General features: G+C 43.4%; 1 protein-coding gene across 1 annotated transcript in view; it reads right to left on the reverse strand.

The window, feature by feature from the left end:
* Window positions 1-206: 206 nt before the first annotated feature.
* Window positions 207-20,394, reverse strand: part of grid1b (glutamate receptor, ionotropic, delta 1b) — a gene marked incomplete at both ends in the record, with an annotated part of 362,055 nt that continues 341,867 nt past the window's right edge. The window contains 5 exons of the mRNA XM_080517016.1: window positions 207-419; window positions 493-687; window positions 10,097-10,337; window positions 14,831-14,997; window positions 17,934-18,129. Coding sequence (XP_080373142.1) covers window positions 207-419; window positions 493-687; window positions 10,097-10,337; window positions 14,831-14,997; window positions 17,934-18,129 — 1,012 coding nt within the window. The remainder of the gene's footprint in view (window positions 420-492; window positions 688-10,096; window positions 10,338-14,830; window positions 14,998-17,933; window positions 18,130-20,394) is intronic.

The raw sequence follows: 20,394 nt of genomic DNA on the forward strand, positions 1-20,394 counted from the left end.
TTTTTCTGTGTCGTTTTTTGTAACTTTTCCAAACAGATAATGCGATAGAAAAACTTTTTTTTTTAAACTTTGTACATATATATGTTTCCCCCCCTTTTTAATAACAATAATAATAATAATAACAATAATATTAATAATAATTACCCCACCTCACACCAGAGTCCAGGGACTCCCCATAGCCGCCCCTCCCCCGCCCCGTGGGACCTCTATATGGATGTACTGTGGGTGGCCTCAATGGCTTCGGGTATGGGTCCTGCGGAGACTGCCTGGTAGGACATTGGCATGGGCGTCTTGCCAGGGCTCTGTCGGAAGAGCCCCCCGTTGGGCGCCCTGTGTTTGCACTGCATGGTGCCGCTGCTGAGCGGGTGGTGCGGGGGGCAACGTGCTGCCATGGCCCTGGGACTGGGGTAGCGTCCTGCCTAGGGTCCCCCCATGGTGAGGATGGGGAAGAGGCGGCGGCGGCGCCCCCTCCCCGGGGAGGAAGGTGCTCACAGCGAGGCCCGAGGGCGGGTAGTCCCGCACCACGGACTCCGGCCTCGGGGCCAGCGAGGCCTGGCTGGGCTGCATGCTGCCGATGTCCAGCGCAGAGATCTCGATAGAGGGGCCGGGGATCTGCTTGTGGGCCAAGTCCTCGTCCAAAAGACTGTTCATACGGCGGTGCACCTGTTCCAGATTCACCTCCTTGTCCTAGAGGAGGAGGAACGGAGGGGATGGAAAAGGGGGACACACAGAGGGGGGCGGGAGACAGGGGGAGAGGGAGGGGGACACAGAGGCTGAGATTGGCGACGGGCCGGTTTCTCAGACTGTCTGAGGTTCTGCTGGTGCTCCATGCATCCGCAAGCTGAGCATTCACAACTGTTCGTTCGATTGGAGCTCAGTGGGAAACAGAAACTCGTCTGTTTTGTGCAGCTTGAAATCAAACTTGGCCGGTGAGGATTAGAGGTTGGATGTCTGGAGGAAGTGATGAAACCAAAGCCGGAGCCGCGACTGTGATCAGGCGCCGGGTCCGGATCGCCAAAGAGGATATTAGACTGTGTTATATACTAGAACGATTAAAGGCCCAGAACAACAAAGAACCACAGGATTCTACCAGAGAAGAACCTGCTGATGTTCTAAAGAGTGCTCACAGTCCATGATCGTTCTCTACATTCAGTGAATCTTTAAATGAGATCATCCTGTCGTGGAGAAAGCTGCGGGCTTTCAGAACGACACATTCTTTTTTAAGGAATCGCTCTCTCCACGACTCCCTTTACGCCCAATCAATCTTCTTGTTTCTGACACTGAAGACGTTCCAGCTGCAGTTCGTGTTGTTTTGATCAGATTTTCTAACAGTGTCAACGCTTCCTGTTTGGTGTTTGAGCTGTTTGTAAAGGATTTTGGCGCAAAAATGACGACACCCTTATCAAAGTTCCGTCTGTACCGGACGCTTCTCGGGTCACAGACGTTCCAGATTTGTTTGCACGACGGAACCCGAACACGTCGCACCGATCTATTTTCCCGTCCGTCCTTGGATTTGCGGCGCCGTAAGAAGGAGGACGCGACTGTTTAATCAACGCTCCGGCTGACGCTGCAGCTCCGGCAGGCTGTAACCACACACACATGTCAGCTTTTAATAGACCGCCAGTGTTTTCCCTGCTGAGCTGCAGGTCTGCAGCAGGTCACGGACGGCCGGGGAGGAGGAGGAGGAGGAGGCGTGACTCGCATGTGAAACAGCACATGGCGGTTTGCTGGAGCGGGAAACAAGTGCACTCGGTGCACTTGTGCTCCTGAAGGCAGCACGACACCCGAACACAGCGTGGCTCTTTAACGCAGGACGGAACATGAACGTATCGCGGCTCCTGAACGTATCGCGGCTCCTGAACGTATCGCGGCTCCTGAATGCATCGCGGCTCCTGAACGTATCGCGGCTCCTGAACGCATCACGGCTCCTGAACGCGGCACGGCTCCAGCATCGGTTTCACTTTCACTCGGAGGCACAATGATATTAGTCACAGAAAGTCGCACAGGAAGTGATCACAACACTGCACGTGACACATTCACAGTGTATATTAATGCAACACATGTTAACAGTCGTGTCGGCAGCAAGGCCGGAGCTACCGCCCCAGAGCTACACCCCCCCCCCCCCCCCCCCAAAATCACAGGATGCTGCATTAAAGGCTGTTGGGTGGTGTGCTGCCTCCTGGTGGTCATTTCAGGAATAGCGTGTACTTATTAGTCCAGGCTGACATTTGAATAATTTTTGCTTAAACTTATAGGTGGTTTATCTTTGTTTCTTTCAACAGTCGCTCAGTCTGAGGAAAAAAAATGTTTCTTCCCCCGCTACGTTACCTTGAATCAAAAGTGAACTCCTGAAGACGTGACCTCTAGTTTCAAGGTCTCGGGAGGTTTGAGCTGAAATGATACGTATTTTTAGTCTATTTGAATTTTCTTCTAAGCTCTTTCATCAAGACAAAAGCTGAACAAAGTTTTACATTTTACATTCAACTTTGTAGGATTTATTTCAAGAATATAATGACAAGCTCTTCCACCTATTAAGGCCTATTTGAAGTTTTTCCTTCAAAAATAGAAAAGATATGACGATGAATTCAAAGCATAAAAAAAGTTAAATTTAACATGAAAATGGACTCAAATGTCTCCTGAAGTTGCTGATGATAATTTAATTCAGATTAAATTAGCAATATAGGCTTTTTATCTTTACTTTTTCGGTTAAACTCGGAAGTTTACTGAAAATTATATTTGCGCTTAATGTCATGAAAGCACATTTTTAAACTTTAACTTCAATTAGGAACATTTTTTGTCTGCGGTGCGTTCGAGGTTGGCTGGTTTTCTGTGCCTCATAAACAGATTGTGTGTGTGTGTGTGTGTGTGTGTGTGTGTGTGTGTGTGTGTGTGTGTGTGTGTGTGTGTGTGTGTGTGTGTGTGTGTGTGTGTGTGTGTGTGTGTGTGTGTGTGTGTGTGTGTGTGTGTGTGTGTGTTTTTGTGTGTGTGTGCGTCGTGTGCAAGCTTTTCCCAAACCTCATTAAAGCATGTGTGCAGGTTATTGTCTCAGCTCCTCATTAACGCCAGAGTGAATAAATAAAAGCCGGGATTAAACCTTAAAGACGGCTCGGTGATGGAAGCTGAGAGGGGGATTAAAAAAAAAAACAACCTTTGACGGCCCCCATTAATTCAACAACACAAGCGGCTCTTTGAACGAGGGGGCTCCCGGCGGGGGGTCTTTTCGATCACTCTGCCTCCCGCGACTCTCGTGAATGAACTGTTGATAAGAAGTCTCTCACAGCTCCGTTTCAAGAGGCTCTGCTGAAAGATTCACGGCGTTTGTGTTTTGTTGACACGGGGCCACATTTGGCGGACGGACAGCGGCCAAATGTCAAAGGTCGTCCGCGCGCGCCACCGCGAGCTCTGCCGAGGATGTCAATGCTTGCGCTGTCACCTGTCACCCCGATAACCCCGCCGCCCGCTACCGCCACGTCACTAAAACAACAACAACAATGGCGGACAACATGCTCCAGGTGGCGCTGCGGAAGCTACTGAAGCTATTTGCTTTAATAAGGTGAAATAGTGGAGTTCTATGTTTGTTTTTCTTTTTCTTCTTCACGTCTACTAGTTTTTGGTGTGTTTGTCTGGCAGAGTTACAACGCCACCTAAAGGGTTGGCCTGTGTACTACATCGTTTTTTGTTTTTTTTAAACGACAGTGAGAGATGAAGAATGATTTTATAAAGTTAAAAAAAATTAATTATTCCATTTTCCAGTTAGGTCGCTGGGTAAATTACATTTTTAAATAACAGTGTTTTCCTTTAAATGCTCCGCTCACGCTTTCAATAGTTTCAATAATCAGCTCATAGCTGATTGTTTAAAAATAATTACAACTCCAAAAGTAAAATAACTTTTTGATCGTAATTAACCAGAAAGCTCAAGGGCACAATATCGTTTTGTAAGTCTGCGATCCCGAATTCCCAGTTAACGCCTCCCACTGGAGTCTGGCTTCACGGCTCTTTAAAGCCTTATTTTGAAAATAAACATTCATCAGTGAAATCTGGTTTCAGCTGCTGAATTGAAATTTGGCTAAACAGCCAATCCCAAAAGATTACATTTTTTTGTAAATGAGTTTGTCTAATCGATATGCTCATGTTTTTGTTTCATTTTTCCTGATGCAATCTGGCTTCATGTGTTCCTCGGTAAGTTAAGCAGCCTACAAATTCAGCTTTTTCCACCACCGTCTGGCATTATTTACACATTACGAAACTAATTATGTAGCTCAGTAGCAACCAAACCAAGTGAGAAAAAAAAACTAAAACATTCTGAGAAGAATACGCTCACTAACACTAATCCTCTCACTTTCAATCTGGTTGTTTGAAGCTAATTTCCTATTCGCGTCGTCGCACTGTGGTATTAAAATCAACGTAATCTGGGTTTGTGATGTTTATCGGAATAGTTTTCAGCTGCTGGTGTTTTGTTGTGGGGGGTTTTTTGTTTGTTTTTTTTAAATCTATCAACCTTGGAAACAATTAGGAAACTGTTATAATGTTGTTTTCCAGTGTTCCCGTGTAACAGGTTGTAAATCACAGTGAAGTTCATTGTCTTTATTTTTCCACAGAATTAATTAGAATGAGTTAAAAGAAAACAAAGAGAAATGGGTGAGGGAGAAGCAACACTTCAGTCATTGAATCAAACTGATGATAAGCTGTTTTCATGATGCTGATCGGCTAATTTACACATTTAGGTATTTTGGGGAGGTTGTTATTGTCAAAACCATCAGTTTGTTTAACTTATTTGACTTTCGAGGTAATTTTTCTTCATGAAATCCAATTCCTGTTAAATCCATCCCTGCCTTGTTAATGTTTACTGCTACAGTCGTAGATTTATTGTATATTGCTGCAATATTTTATAGCGTCGTGTTAATCTTTCCTGTACAGGTTTTATTGTATATTTTGCTTCTTTTTTCTGCTGTAAGAAGTAAATTTTCCCATTATGGAATTAATAAAATACAATCTATTGGAATCTAAATTACTTATGTCTTAAAATAAAGTAGTTTATTTTCTTCTTTTCATTCAAGGAGGATGTCTTCAGAAACGCCATCTTCATGTTTGTGATGAAGACAAGAAACATGTCAAAGTTAAGTTGTAAAAACCTTCTTCTCCAAAAAGACATTTGAGGGCAACTTGAAGCTAATATTAGCAGTTAGCTTTGCCAAAAAAGTCTTCAAATCTCAGTTTTTAACTGACTGTTGCTTCTTTATTCGTTTTTTTCTTTGTAATTTGCAATTTTCATGTAAACAAAAAAAAAAAAAAGTTGATATATGAGGCAGAGCTGGTTTATTGGTCGTAGCTAATCTTAAGGCGACGTGTGTTTGGAACGTCGTTCCAGGAGAAGGCGGCGGACGAAGTTGGTTTCACGACGGAACGTTTCCAACAGATAACAGGCGAGAAGTGAAAAGGCACTTTGTTGTGTTTTGTTTTGGATTTTTGCTCAGTGTGAGTGGCGCTGAGGTCAGAGGTCAGAGGTCAGCCCTTACAACGACACGCGCTTCGAGACGAACAAATATAACGAAGTGAGGAGGAACTGATCAAGCGCCAGGTTTCTGATGACGGGGAGGCAGCTGTTCTGTGGCGTGGTGTGGGGGGGGCAATTAGTACGGCTTTAATGATATCCTAAAACGAGTATTGAACATTTTGTGTAGCTTCTGATTGAGAATTGGAAGTCTGAATGGTAAAAATGAGCCTAAAGTGAAGAAAAATGAGAAAAAAAACTTGTTAATTCACCAGAATGTCGTAATTACTTTGTTTTTCCTGCTCCTTCACAGCTTTTCCGGAGATATTTTAGTCGACTATCTTAGCTTCTCAACAAAAAACAAAAAAAACAAGCAAATATTAGAAACGAACATTTGAAAATAGATTCAGTTAAATGTGACTGTAGATGACAGAAAACAATTCTATTTGGTTTAACTTCTTGGTTAATGGTGACGACAGACTGTAAGTAACAGAGGGTTCCTTTTTCCAGCACAGCAAAATTAACGGGGAATCCAACTAAACTGCGACTATGTTAATCGACTATCTAACATTGTGAAACGGCTTCGAAGGAAAGGTGTTGGAGATATAAAGACGGGAAGAGGCTACAGATGACTGAGTGAGTGAGTTATTTTTGAGAGGAGGTTCTATTCTGACCTGTGTCAATAGCTTCTGCTTCATCCCAGCCTCTCTCTCTGTCTGTCCAAATGTCCCTCCTCCCCTCCGATGAAGCAGTTGTAAAGTCATTATATGTCAATGGACCAGAAACCCTTGCCAGTCTGTAATCCTTAGTAACCTGCACGAGATCATAGACAGTCAAGTGTAAATCAGGTGAGAGGCAGAGGTGGAGACAAGCAGAGAGAGGACAGCGTCCACATTGACATATAATCTTTGCATTGATACGAGAGGAGTGGGGAGGGGTAGGGGGAGGAGGAGGAGGAGGGGGGGGGGGGGCACAAGTGAAGCAGCGAGGGTGGGGTGGGGTGGGGGTGGGAGGGGACGAGGGACACAAGGACACAGATCTCAGCGCTACACCCAGAGTGTCTGCTCACACTTTAGTTTATGGATCCACATGGTAAATCCCCCCACCGCCCCCCCCACCCCACCCCCGGCCCGGCTGAAACCTGCCTCCAGGGGGCGCTGCTGATCTCGGTGTGTGTATGAATGTGTGTGTGTGGAGGAAGGAATGCGAGGAGGAGACAGTCCGTATACACCTGTGAGCTCATCGTAATGTGATTTCGCCCTCGTTAAGAGTCCAGAAGTGCTTTGAACCGACTGCAGCCGCCGATAAAAACACACCACAGACACAAGAAGTGCTGGATTATTATTATTATGGCGATTATTTTAGAAGTACAGCACCAAGAAAAGGACAGATTGAAGGTTTACACAACGTTTTCAAGTGAGAATGGCAAACGTTTGTCACGCTCTGGGCGTCCGTTTATACAACAACGGTGTTCAGAGTCACTGAAAATACGACATTTTGAAACGGCTTCCAAAGTGGACGTTTTGGAAAAATGCTACATCACCGTGGAAACGGGTGGGTTAAAAGGCAACTTGTATGAAATTCTGCTACTGTGCGTGGTGGCCATCGTAACTAGTTGTTCTGCACAATAGGTGGATAATACGAATGACTCCAGGAACTTGACAGTCAATGTAGTAACAATCCAACTAATTTATTAATTGCGTGTTCTTATTTTGGCCACTTTTGGCATAACTTGCTAAAACTACATAATTGTTAGTTTCAATGTAAATGGACATTGTTTTCAAAATGGAAGTGCAAACGCAAAACTTTTTTTTGAAACAAAAGCCCCAAAACAATGCGTTTCCACTTGAAAGTTGTTGTTTAAACGGGGCCTAATTCTGTAAAAATGGCCACAAACTAAACTAAAGTGAGGGGATCAACGCATTTGACGATTTTCCAGAGATATGAAGTGTGAACATCTAAACTTTGACAAACACGGGTGAAGTTTTGTTTTCTATTTTCTAACTGGAGTCATGGTATTCTTCCAGACTCTTTGTTCTCCTGATGATATCTCTGGAAAGTCTGCGAACACAGAAATCCACCAGAGGGTCCCCGTGGTCCTACAAATCAAAAGACGTTCAACTTTAATTGGAATCAGCTTTTCTGTCACAGTTCCAAGGCCAAACAACAATTTGCTGATGTTAATTTTTCTTTCCTTTTCTTTATGTGCATCAACAGCGAGGCTGGTGTCAAATTGCAGGCATAACCGAGAGGAAAGAATCGTTGTGCTTGGCTGCAGTGTTCTCAAAGTCGTTGAATTGTTTGAGAAATAAAACATTCCTTATCTTACTGAACTGATGTGCAACAAGATTGATGATTCTCGTCGCCGTGAAAGTTTCTCCTCCGGTGTTTGAATTCTTCTCTGTCCGACCGTCCCGCTGCTGCACTCGTCTCTAAACTCTCCACATAACAATCCTCGCTGGCCTTCTCTGCTACATAAGCTTTAAAAAAAAACAAAAAAACAACCCAGCTCCGCAGCCGCGGTTAGCGCGCGGCGAAGTGCAACATTTAGCAGCTAAAGAGGCGCGAACACGACTCCGACGGGACGGACTCGCCGTGTTTGCCTTGGAGTCCGGACTCTCTTATCGCAGCTTTATGGTCTGTTTTAAGACGTGATCCCACCGTCTGCCAAAGCTTTCGCTGTCGTTTCCTGGACTCGTTCCACGTCCTCGCCCTTCACTTTAAAAAAAAACAAAAAAAAAACACTTCTTCGTCTAAAACCCTCCCACGTGTGCAGACAGTACGCAGTTCGTCCACCGGGGACAACGCCCTGACTTCTAAAACCGCAACGTTTCCAGAACGTTCAGAAACTGCTGCAGTGATTCATGATAGGAAGGATTTCTGCTGGAATTCGTCCTCCTATGATGAGTAGGACTTTTCTTATACTGTAACTTCAACTATAATCCAGGTTAAAGAGTATCTTCCTCCCTCTAACTGGCGTAACGTCACCTGAACAAGTGACACCTAAACAAGAAGTGGTCATGACGGCTCTCTAAAGGTCTGCATTTGTTTGTTCCAATGCAGATGACGGCCCCTTTTTAAATCATCCATATCTCACAAACCGAGCCAGACACAAACCTATTATTTCACACACTAACCGCTGCCTGAATTGACATTTGATAAACACGATTGGAAGAAAACCGAATTAATATTTAGAGAGAAACGAGCCATTATGCCAGGCTCACTGGCATGGACAAATTAAGATAAAGAAATCAGACTAAATAAGTAACAACAGGAAAAAAAAAAAAAGATTCATAATTGCTTTCTTAAATGCATTTCTTTCACGTCTTTGTCAAGCTTGAACGTCTTTCTTTTATTTCCTTGAAAGGGACTGCGCATCACCTTGTGCCTGAATGGTGCTATAGAAATAAACCCGCGTTGCCTTGCCAGATGTGAAACGTCAGGATTACTTTGTCGCACACGTAATATATCCACTGATGAACAATCCGTGTTTCTATGAAGACAACGGTCCCTTTTTCAATCCTCCCATCGTTTTGCGCTCACTTGTTGCTCAGCTGAAGGTCTATTCAGGAGGACGACAAGACTTGTGACACTGGGGACTGAATGACTCCGGGACCTCGTGGACGAATCGAGGATCGTATGAGCACAAGTTATCTAACGTAGCACGCGTCAGACTCTGCTTGCTGAAACTGACGAGGATTGAGACGCGTTAAGTTTTCGCTGGGTGCGATTGCCCCTTTAAACCCGGGGAAGGTGGGTGTTTGATCACTGCGGTGTCGAAGGCCGGGCCGAGCTGCGCAGTTCAAGCTTAATTTACGTGCGTAATTTGGAAGGATTTCACAGTGAAATCGAAAATGTCAAAAAAGTGTTGGAGAGGAGTGTGTCTGGTGTTTGACACTGTTATCCTTCCTCCGCCTCGGCGATCTCTCCTCTCCTGCTAATTATAATCTCCTTTCAGAGCCCCTGGGTGCAGGAAATTACCAAAGCCTCACTGTAGAAAATGAGTTTATAACAATAATTCAATAGCACGCACTTGAATGGTTACTGAGCCGCCGCAGTGGGAATTAATCATTAAAGTCTGAACTCGGACGTGTTTTATCCCCCAGAGGGGGGGGAAATTAGAGAGGGGGGGATGGAATTATAAGGGAAGGAGGGGAGGGACATCATGCCGGACATGCTGGGGTAATTTGCATGTTTCGCCTCGAGTGTTTGGAGGAAATAAAATTAAAATAAATAAAGAGATGTTAGTGAAAGTGTTGCTGCTGGGAGTGATGGGCGGGTGAAGGGGTAAAAAAGGCATGAAGTGTCGGGGGGGAGGGGTGGGTGGATGGGTTCACAGTGAGAATCGTGAGACCAAATTTGATTTCAGTGACTTTGCACGGAGCACTTTGCGTGGCCGCCGCCCCTCCCCCGCTGCCCCCCCCCCCGCCGCTGCCGCCACCGCCCGCCTCTGTGCTAGCGCCGCGCCCGCTAACCCCTGGGCTACAGCTGGGTGTACTGCAGCTCCACTAAGTCGGGGCTGGCGTCTGCGGCTGGATCCTTAAAGTAGAGTGTGGCAGTGTCCTCCCCCCGCTGGCCCGTCCGCCGGGCCCTGTGCTCGGTCACCTCTTTGGGCTGCTCCTGGCGGCAGCGGTTGCTGTTCCACCAAGCCTCCAGCCCGGCCACCAGGCAGGCCAGCAGCAGCCCCGCGGCCAGGATGCAGAAGATGCCGGCGAAGCTGTGCAGCTTGAGCGAGCGTCCGTCCGGGTGGGCGCTGGCGTGGCTGCTCAGGTCGCAGCGGCCCGTGCGGGGCCACCACTTCTGCTTCATGATGTCCAGGTCGCCCTTCTCCTGCAGCTCCAGGATCCTGCGGGACGAGGACACAGGAGACGACTCAGCTCTCTCTCTCTCTCTCTCTCGCCCCGAGGCCAAAAGAAGAGGAGAGAGAGCAGCTTGTAAAAATAAAGTTTGTGCTGCTTCCTCGCCGAAAACGCCCGAGGCGCCAACAACCCGCTTCGTTTTCATGTCACCTCGCTCACAGAGGATGGAGAAATTAAAGTTTTCTGGATGCTGGAGACTTACAACTTCTCAGCTTTAACAATCATCCTCTGCTGCAGAATACATACACCCGAACATGAACAATTTCATCATTTTAGTTTGAAAGAGTATTAAATTGTGGAATATTCTGGATTAAATGGATTAGTTGTTTTGAGCCCTGAATAACGCGGTGATGGTGAGCATCTCTGAGACACATTCTCATCTTTAGTTTTCAATCCTCTAACCTGAACTTGTGACTTTTTACTAAATGACCTGGTCCAGGTGGAAGTACAGGTGAATGTAAAGGTAACATGTTTATTCTGTTGATGATTGTTTGTTGGGAGAGGGGAGAAAATAAAATTCCCCCCCCCCAAAAAAAAAAATACATTATTTTATTTAGTTTCAACCTGCAAGTGGCACCATCACAATATATTTATTTTTTTGGTTTTTTAAACAAACTTCTGTCTTTTATAATAATTTCATGTTAGCTCTTTCGCGAGACCTTGCAGTTATTATCTTTGTGCACTGAAATACTTCCTTATAAAGAAATTAAGGTTAATAAGAATTAGTACTGTTAAAATAAATGCATTAATTGTGGAAATTAATTTAAAATGTATAACTAGTAAAAAAAAAAAAAGTGTGTAATTAACACAGTTTTGCTTTTCTTTTTTTACTCCTTAACCTTTTGGTCACGTGAGCAGCCGGACGACAGTGCAGTTGAATGCCGGGTAACGAACGGGGACGGAATATTAGGTGGAAAGTTTCACTTCAAAAAGTTGCCTACCCGAATATAACTACCGCAGAAGTAGATCTCTGCAACAAAACAGCAGGTTGCCATGTTGACCAGTAGCCAAACTGCTAAAGCCGGAGGAAATACTTGAAACTTGCAGGTGAATTATTTTTCTCCTTCCTCTTCTTCCCTCGTTGTTGCCTGGATATACGTGTCTATAAGCTTGTGCACGAGTGTATGTGTGTGTGTGTGTGTGTGTGTGTGTGTGTGTGTGTGTGTGTGTGTGTGTGTGTTTGTTAATGGATAATACACTATATTATGGCATGATGTTTCTAGAAATATTTAGATTCACAAAGCAGTGGACCTGCACTTTCAGATATAGTCTGGGTTTTGTAAAATTTTCTGTTAGTGGACAAAAAAAAAAGATGTTTTTTTTATTTTTATTTTTTTTTAATGTTTTTGTTAATCAAAGATAGAAACAGACGCATGAGATTTTTTCACGGAGAATTTGACACGACTCTCACGTTATTCTTCTCTTCATAAAAATCTGAATTGACTTCAGACCTTGATGCTGCTGCCCCCCCCCCCCCCCCCCCCCCCCCCCCACACACACACACACACACACACACAGTACAAAACAGACTGTAAACCAACATGAACATAAAACATGATTTAAAAACAGCCTGAATGAAGCCGTTCTCGCTCTGATTCTTCCTCCGGAGCCCGACACGACTAGAAAAAGCCCATAATGGGCCGATTCGGCAGCGGGATTATCGCTGCTGTTTGTTATTGAACCGGCGATTATGGGCGATTACAGGAGGTGTTAGCTTGTGCTAATCGATACGCTGGAGGGGGAGGGCGAGGAGGGGCAGTAACTTTCTGACAAGAATCTTCCATAAAATGAGATTACAGGGTTTTTGAATGCGGCACGACAGCAATTTGTCTGCCGTTTAAAGCAATCACACGCGTCGCTGCTGATCTGGTGAGGTTCTTCTTCACCCGGGGTGAACGCAGGTGAGGATTTTTTCATTTCATTTTGTTCTCCTTTCGGATTGATCTGTTTCTTTTATTTTTGAGAAAGTATGAAGCTCGGCTACTGCAGGAGGCACCGAGTTTGTTTCCCGGGAGAAAAGAAAGCGGATCAGGTCGAGCTCGGCTCTCGAGATGAAGAGGAAGGTACAGTGGGTGAGGTAATATCTCCTCCGAGCACCGGGCGGCAGTAGTGAGTCACTGATTACGTTTAGCTGAAATAAGTGTTCTTAACGGCATTACTTTGGACCCTGATTCCCAAGATGAGTTCGGATTTTGTGGGCACTTTTTTAAACAGTTTTACTCGTTCGACCCATTTCAAGATATTCGTATTTTCTCCAAGAATAATCTGCTTTTAATTTGTAAACATTTAAGCTGGAAAGATCATGTACAGAAATCTTCATGTTCAGATGAAAACAGGAGTTGAACAAGAACTAGTTCCCAGTAGTTTAATTAATTTCTTTTAGTTCCTTAAGTCCCTTATTGTTCCTGTAGCTCTTTGTAGTTCCCTGACAATGTTGGTAGTTTCCTGGGGTGGCTTTAGTTAACAATAATTCCTCAAAGTTTTCTCTTAGCACCTCTTGCTAATGCAGTTCTTTGTAGTTCCCTGTACTTCCTGTACTTCTTTATTTTCCTCTAGTTATTTGGAGGGACAGGTACATGTACTCTAGGGATCTACTGTACATCCCTAGAGTACATGTAGTTCTTGTAGATTCTGTAGTTGATGAAGCTCTGTGTAGTTCCCTGTCATTACTTGTCATTTCCTGCTGTTACCCATAGTGGCTGTTGATCCCCTAGCTTTTAGTAGTTGACCATAGTTTCTTATAGTTTTCTGTTATTGCTTTAGTTCTTTTAGCCCCTGAAACTGATGCTGTTCTTTGTAGTTTTTTTCTCTGTACTTCCTGTAGATTTCTTTAATTTCCTCTCGTCGTCTGTGCATCTGATAGTTCCCTGAAGTGGCTGTGGATCCCTGTAGCTTTTTGTAGTTATTTATAGTTCCCAGTAATTTCTATAGGTCTTGTACCTTCTGTAGGGGATGTAGCTCTTTGTAGTTCTCTACACTTCTCTGTAGTACCCTGTAGTTCCCTTTAATTTCCTCTCGTCATCTGTAATCTGGTAGTTCCCTGTAGTTCCCGGTGTTGGCTGTATATCTATGTAGCTTCTTGTCGTTAACTATAGTTTCCTGTAACTTTCTATCGTTTGTGTAGTTCTTGTAGTTTCCTGGAGTTCCTGTTGTTGATGGAGCTCTGGGTTGTTACCTGCCATTACCTGTCATTTCCTGCAGTTTCTTTGTGGTTTGTTGTGGAATAATAGTCACACTCAGCTGAATTGTAGGATTTTTCTTTATCTCATGATTAAACTCTTCATCTGACTAAAGGAAACTCTAAAAGCTACCGACGCTAACTGAGAGGCGACTTCAGCCGCTTCATGTAAAGCTGAGTCGTCTCACATCTGGTTAAACTTCATACGTGTTGTTGTGTTTTGTCTTTTTTTTCCGCTCAAATCTTGATCGGACTGATCGTGAGCGGCTGTGTCGATCATTGTCTTTCGTTTCGCCGGCTTCTGACTGGCGTTTCACCGCAAAGCCGGTCGATACCAGACGGGTGTGAAAGTCTTCTGATGCTGATTCACGATGGCGTAACCTGCAGATTCACTCAGCAATCTGCATGATTTCTTCTTTTCAAACTCACTCTGGGATCAATTTGCGACTCCGAGTGGAGATGAGCTTTGAAGGAGTAATAATAACAAAAAAAAAAAAGAAAACAGGCGAGTGATTATCTGCGCGCACATCACATGGCAGGAATGCCGTTACATTCGTAACACCGGCTCCTTTCAGGTTGAGATTAATTGACTTTGGCGATGCTTATTGACTTAACCGTGCCTTCAGGAATCCAAACACCTGCACGCCTACAAGGGAAGACGCAAACAAGTCGGCGGGTCACCGTGTCGTCGTCTGAAGTGCCCCTCGTTAACGGGTACTTAAAGGCAGCGCGCGGTAATTGGCTCAGATGGTCGGCTTCGCGCACATCAGAGGATTTACAGGCAGATAATGAAGACTTAGTGTCAACAAAGAGGATCAAACTCCTCACAAACGCCTCTAACCTTCATCATTAACTCCGCGTCAGGCTTCGATTCATCACACTGACACAAATCCTACTCAGCCGGCACTCGAACACATCACGGATTAGGTTCACACGCACAGTTTTACTAACATTAGCGGCATGAAAGAAAGAAACAAAAAAGAATGCTTTGAAACCTCATTAAGTAGCTGGTTAAACATGATTAACCAAATGTACAACATTTAACAATATTGCTTAAACATCTTAGTTAATTCTAAGTTTAAGTTCATTACAAAAAAAAACACCAAACTCTTGGGTTGTCACGGTAACACCACAAATTGAGCTTGGCCCCTAAATGCCTGAAATGCCGAATATCAGCAAACATTTTTCGCTCAAATTTTCCCTTCGAAATACCGTATGTGGCAACATATTTCCAATTTAACAAAGCTCCCTCAAAGCCTCTGAACAGGCCACGTCGAGTCCAAACGGCTCCGCGGCTCTTACTTCTGAGAGAAGAGGTCTCTGTACGGGCTGCCGTGCTGCATGGCGATGCCGTAGCCTTTGCTGCTCATGCTACTCCCCGACACGGTGATGGTGCAGTCGTCGTCCGTCAGGGCGGCGTATTCCAGCACCGCCATGTCCCACAGGAAGGCGTACGGACTCTTCTTCGCCTGCGGATACAGAGGGAGGCTGGTTTTCAGGGTTGCCACTCCACACGTCGCACCAAGGCCCAACAGGAACGCCGGACTCTGAGTCCGCCGGTCACAGTTGGAAGAATCATACGGCACTTTTCACCAAACGTCTGACGACGCAGACTAAACACACGGAGAAACACATGGCGCCTCGTGAACATGCTTTTGGGCTTTTCGTCATCTGCCGTTGGTTGGAAGCACAATTTGCCGATAACGTCTGAACATCTCACACGAGGTCCGTTGGTAAATGTAAAGAGGTTCAGTCTGGCGCTGTAAAATATTCCCACTGATCATCAGACTGAATCATTACAGGATGTTTGTTCTTTCAGCTCCGGGCAAAAAAGAAAAAAAGAAAGAGAAAAAAAAAGATATTTTAATTTATAATGAGGAACTTTTATGATCTTTCTGGTTCAGTTTGATGTTGCTGGGTTTTTATGTTGTTGTTTTTTTAATGTAGATTCACTGCAAACTGTCCTGGGTGTATAAGCCTGAATAAGCTTATGTTAATATAACCCATTAAACATGGAAATGTGGGATAAAACAATCATTCTACTTTAGTTTTTTTCAACTATATATATATTTTTTTTTTTACAGGTTCAAGGTTTTTTGTAAGTGATTTATGTGTAGCTGTACATGAGATGATGGTGAGCGCCTTTTACGCTACAGCTACAGTGAGCACATAATATTCAAGAGACAATGGAAAAACTTAGTCACGTTTTGTGTGCAACTTTTTGAAAACCACTCCCAATGTGGGACTTTTCGAAAGCATTCCATCTCCGTGTAAACGGGGGAAAACACAACTTTTCTTAACTGTTGCTACTGCTCATAGGCACTATGGCCGTAGTCAATAGTTAGTAGTAGATCATCAATCTGACTTTAACGCGTATCAATATGAATGTCCATGTAATTGCCATCATTAATGTATATTGCATATTGTTCTCTGTTTCATTACAAAAGCATACAGCAGCTTCAACTTGCCAACGACATTATTTTCAGCGTTTTCATATAAATAGACAAAACTTCGCAGTGTAAACACGAAACTGTTCTGAAACAAAAAGGCAAAAACGATGCGCTTTCACTTGGCCGTGATTGGCTGTCTGCTGATCATCACAACTTCTTATCCAATAAATGACTCTGCTGGTGAAAGCTCAAAGCTAGCGAGCTGCAGAGTTAACTTAACAGAAAGGCAGGCAGGTACACAACGATAATACATACATACATACATACATACATACATACATACATACATACATACATACATACATACATACATACATACATACATACATACTTACATACATACATACCAAGGCAAACAAGTCACCCAATTAAATTGATGAAAGGACAGCGAACTACATAGAGCTTACAACCAATCTAAATCAATAAAAGGATAATATAATATAGTTACAAAGGAACGCTAAGAATGCTGTTGAAGCCATAATAAGCTTTCTGCGGAAATAATTTCTCGACCCTGAGAGAGAGTCAGCAACAGAGCTACCTCCACAGAGCCAAATAATTTGTTTGTGTCGTCCTTGTTCGTAGTAATGACTTTCCCGAAGGCCTCGTTTGGTGACAGTTTTCTGCACGTTCTGAAAGGTCGGTTGGTGTTTACGTTAGCTATAGTCAAGCACATCATCTGCGTGTGTGCTTGTGCTACAGGGGGAGAAAACAGAAGAATCTGTGGGGATGTTTATCATACCAGCGGCTGAATAATGGATGCTCTCAGAGCCCATTTGTCCCCAATGCTAATTTGTCATCGGCATTTTGGGAGATCACACACACACACACACACACACACACACACACACACACACACACACACACACACACACACACACACACACACACACACACACACACACACACACACACAGCTCCTCTAATTGGTGTATTGTGGATTGTGCTGCTGCTGATGCAATTAAGTAATGAGTAAACAGAGTCTTTGTATGTCTACTTGGTGAGTGTGTGTGTGTGTCTGTGTGTGTGTGTGTGTGTGTGTGTGTGTGTGTGTGTGTGTGTGTGTGTGTGTGTGTGTGTGTCATACAAACACACACATTAGCTTTACCCTGAGATAGAAAAAAAAAAAAGCTAAAACTCCACTGATATACATGCAGATTTAAATCCGTTCTTATGTTTACAAATGAAATTAATAATTAATGTTAAATTGACTTCACATTGGCTTTGGAATTTTTCATTCAGAACTATGAAAAAAGGTTTAAATAGGATGACATTCTGCTAGAAAATGATCCATAATATTTCTGTTCATCTGAACCGTCTCATTGATTTGGGAAAATGGGGCATCCTGTTTCAAATCAAATTCTATTAGGAAAAAAGAAAATGTGAAATCAATTCTATTAAATGTATCTGACTAAAACAAAAACTAAATGAAAAATAACATAAATTCAATAAAAATAAGTCACTGTTCAGTGAATTGAAAAAAAAAAAATACAATTAATCAATATAAAAATACAATAAAATTTTTTTAAATCTGAAATATTTTGATACATTTCAGAGAAAAGGATAATTTCTCAAAAGTACATTTAATCTTGTTACTTAAAAGAAATACAAACATTTTTTGGTAATTTCAGAAAAAAAGGTACATTTTGGAAAATTAAAACGACAGCAAAAAGTCTGAGGACATCTTTAAATTAATTATTTTTCTTGAAAGTAGACTTTTTTTTATCCAATAAACGTTTTGATAAAATGCAAACATATGTCATACAGTATATATTTATAAGTAAGTAAGTAAGTAAGTAAGTAAGTAAGTAAGTAAGTAAGTAAGTAAGTAAGTAAGTAAGTAAGTAAGTAAATAAATAAATAAATAAATAAATAAATAAATAAATAAATAAATAAATAAATAAATAAATAAATAAATAAATAAATAAATGTGAAGTGACTGCATGCATTGTGCTGACCTTGCGTATCCCCTCAGACGGGCTGGAGACGGAGTAATCTAGGCCTCCGTTCCGGCTCACAGTCCTCCACAGCTCGGCGTACGTGCTGTCCTGCTCCAGAGGGTTCGTTCCTTTGTTCCGGAAGTAGTCGTACACAGCAGAGTCCCGGACCGTGCCGTAGTCCACGTCCATCTGCCGAGCCAGGTCCTGGAAAGACCTGGAGGACGGACATATTGGATGATTGTTTAGTGCTGTAAAATGGGACAGATCCACTTCCCAACTTGGAAATTTCCCAGTTCCCACTTGCATGAGCTGTTAGGGTGTTCATGAGTATGAGAATAATTTTTCAAAATGGCCTTCAAACTGGAAACTTGTTGTTTGGTCATGTCATGTGAGTTCTGTGAAGTTGGGAAATGAGACCTTCCCCAGTCGACCATTTTGTAACTAACTGAACATCGCTGTTCCAACTGCTGAATTTCCCACTTCCGGCCATGTTTGATGTTTGGGAAATGGGACCTTCCCAGTTTGTAATGTTGCTATTTCCTCGCTGAATTAACATGGTTGTTGGTGCATTCATGAAGGATGAAAAAAAGGGAAATTTATTACATTATAGTGTCTGAACGAAGTCGAGTTGAGAGTTGCTGTAAATCTGTGCTGCTGGCGTGCAACTGGAAATTCTTAAGATTACCAAGTGGGAAAGTTCTAATTCCCATTTCACATACTTAACGTGGATGTACTGTAAAAACGAAGGATTGTATGTTTGATTATCTTGTGATTGTAAATGTTTGACTACACAACAACAATTAGAAATTTATTATATGTGTGCATTACATTTTCCTGATCTTTTGTTGTGAATCATTTTTGGACTAAACTTTTGATCTGACGTCCATAAACGGGTTATTTTGGAGTTGTGTACTTTTGTCCCCCCCCCCACAGTAGATTTGTTGATTTTGCATTTAGCTCTGAAGTCACTTGGAAGCCACTGATGCTCGTCAGGTTAAAAAAAGCCAGATTTTGGATTTCTCCAATATAAGCATGCTCCGTGTCTTCTTCTGTGTTTTTGGTGTATTCCTGTGGCAGAGTTACAGCGCCACCTAAGGGCCTGGCGTATGTACTACATCATTTTGAGGCGTGTTCGTAGTGACGATTGGATAGAAATTCTTTGAAGAACGACGGGAAGAAAGATGATCCTTTTGGCTCGTGTGGACGGGGCCTGAAAATATCCGCCGGAGAGACGTTGTCAACTGGATACCTGAACATTGGTGATGCTGGTACCTGCTGTCATTATGCAAACATCAAAGATGTTTAAAAAGACGCCGGCCAACTGATGGCTAATCTTGAGTACCTGCAGCAGCTCGTTGTTGCCCCGCTCTGACAGGCTGTAATCAGCCTCCCCCCCCCCATATCCCCTCCACTGCCCCCTGAATGGACACGGAGCTAGCGTCTCCTCTCCGCGGCCGAGCCGTCGGCGCTCCGAACAGGAAATGAGGCTCCAGACGAGCCGGCAGATGAAAAGAGGCTTTGATGTCGGGAGATAATCGGTGGGTGAGAACGACATCACTCAACACCACAGCGGGGTGTCGGTGGGGTGAGGGTGGGGGGGGGGGGTCACTCCGAAGGTCCGGAGTCCGTTTTTGTGTGAAGTCATTGTCGAAAACTCGAAATGTGAAGAACACTTCAGCTTCTTTTTCTGTCCCCTGATTTCACCTTCAAACTCACCAACTGCAGGTTCTGATGCAGGAAAACTTTTACCAGTTCGTTTTTACACCGGCGAACTGGTTCACGTCCGCATGTGACCGACCACGGGGCCACCGCCTGCTAACGAGCTAACGTGCTGATGTGAGAGCTCCGACGTGACCAAAATAAACCACGTTCAATGTGTGTTTGTTGTTTTGGCTCAGGAGCTCATGGTATTCTCCCTCTGTGGTCATGGAAACAACAAGCGCCTCAGGTATTTTACTTAAAGAAATTACAGCACGCAGAAAAATTAAATGACTAAAATCATCATTTCCTTCTCTTTGACCTCGGATTGTGTGTTTGGCTGCTTCACTATAGGCGTAGTAATATATAATGTATATGGTTAAATGTTACTACTTCTTGTTGTTTTTGATACATAATTACTTGAACTCTGCAGCTGTGTGAGAGGAAACGAAGCGAAGCGAGAACCTTTAAAAAAAAAAAAAAAAAAAAAAAAAAAGCTCCACGGCGACGTGACAATGTTCAGCTCAAACTCATCACCAGGAATAAACAAACAAACATCACAGCGCCGAGGAAAACATGCTGGCATCCAATCACTGCACGCTTCAGTACGTTTGAACGAATAACGTTCAAACGTACTGGAATGAAGTCTCTCCATACTGATTTAAGATTCACGTATGAACTGGATGGAAAAGAAGAAACGTAGAAGAGAACCGCCATGACTTATACAGCAAAGCTTCTTAAACTGGGAATGGTGAAGCTGTTAATGCTTTTTACTTTGGTC

This window comes from Blennius ocellaris, assembly GCF_963422515.1.
Source record: "Blennius ocellaris genome assembly, chromosome: 21".
Lineage (NCBI taxonomy): Eukaryota > Metazoa > Chordata > Actinopteri > Blenniiformes > Blenniidae > Blennius > Blennius ocellaris.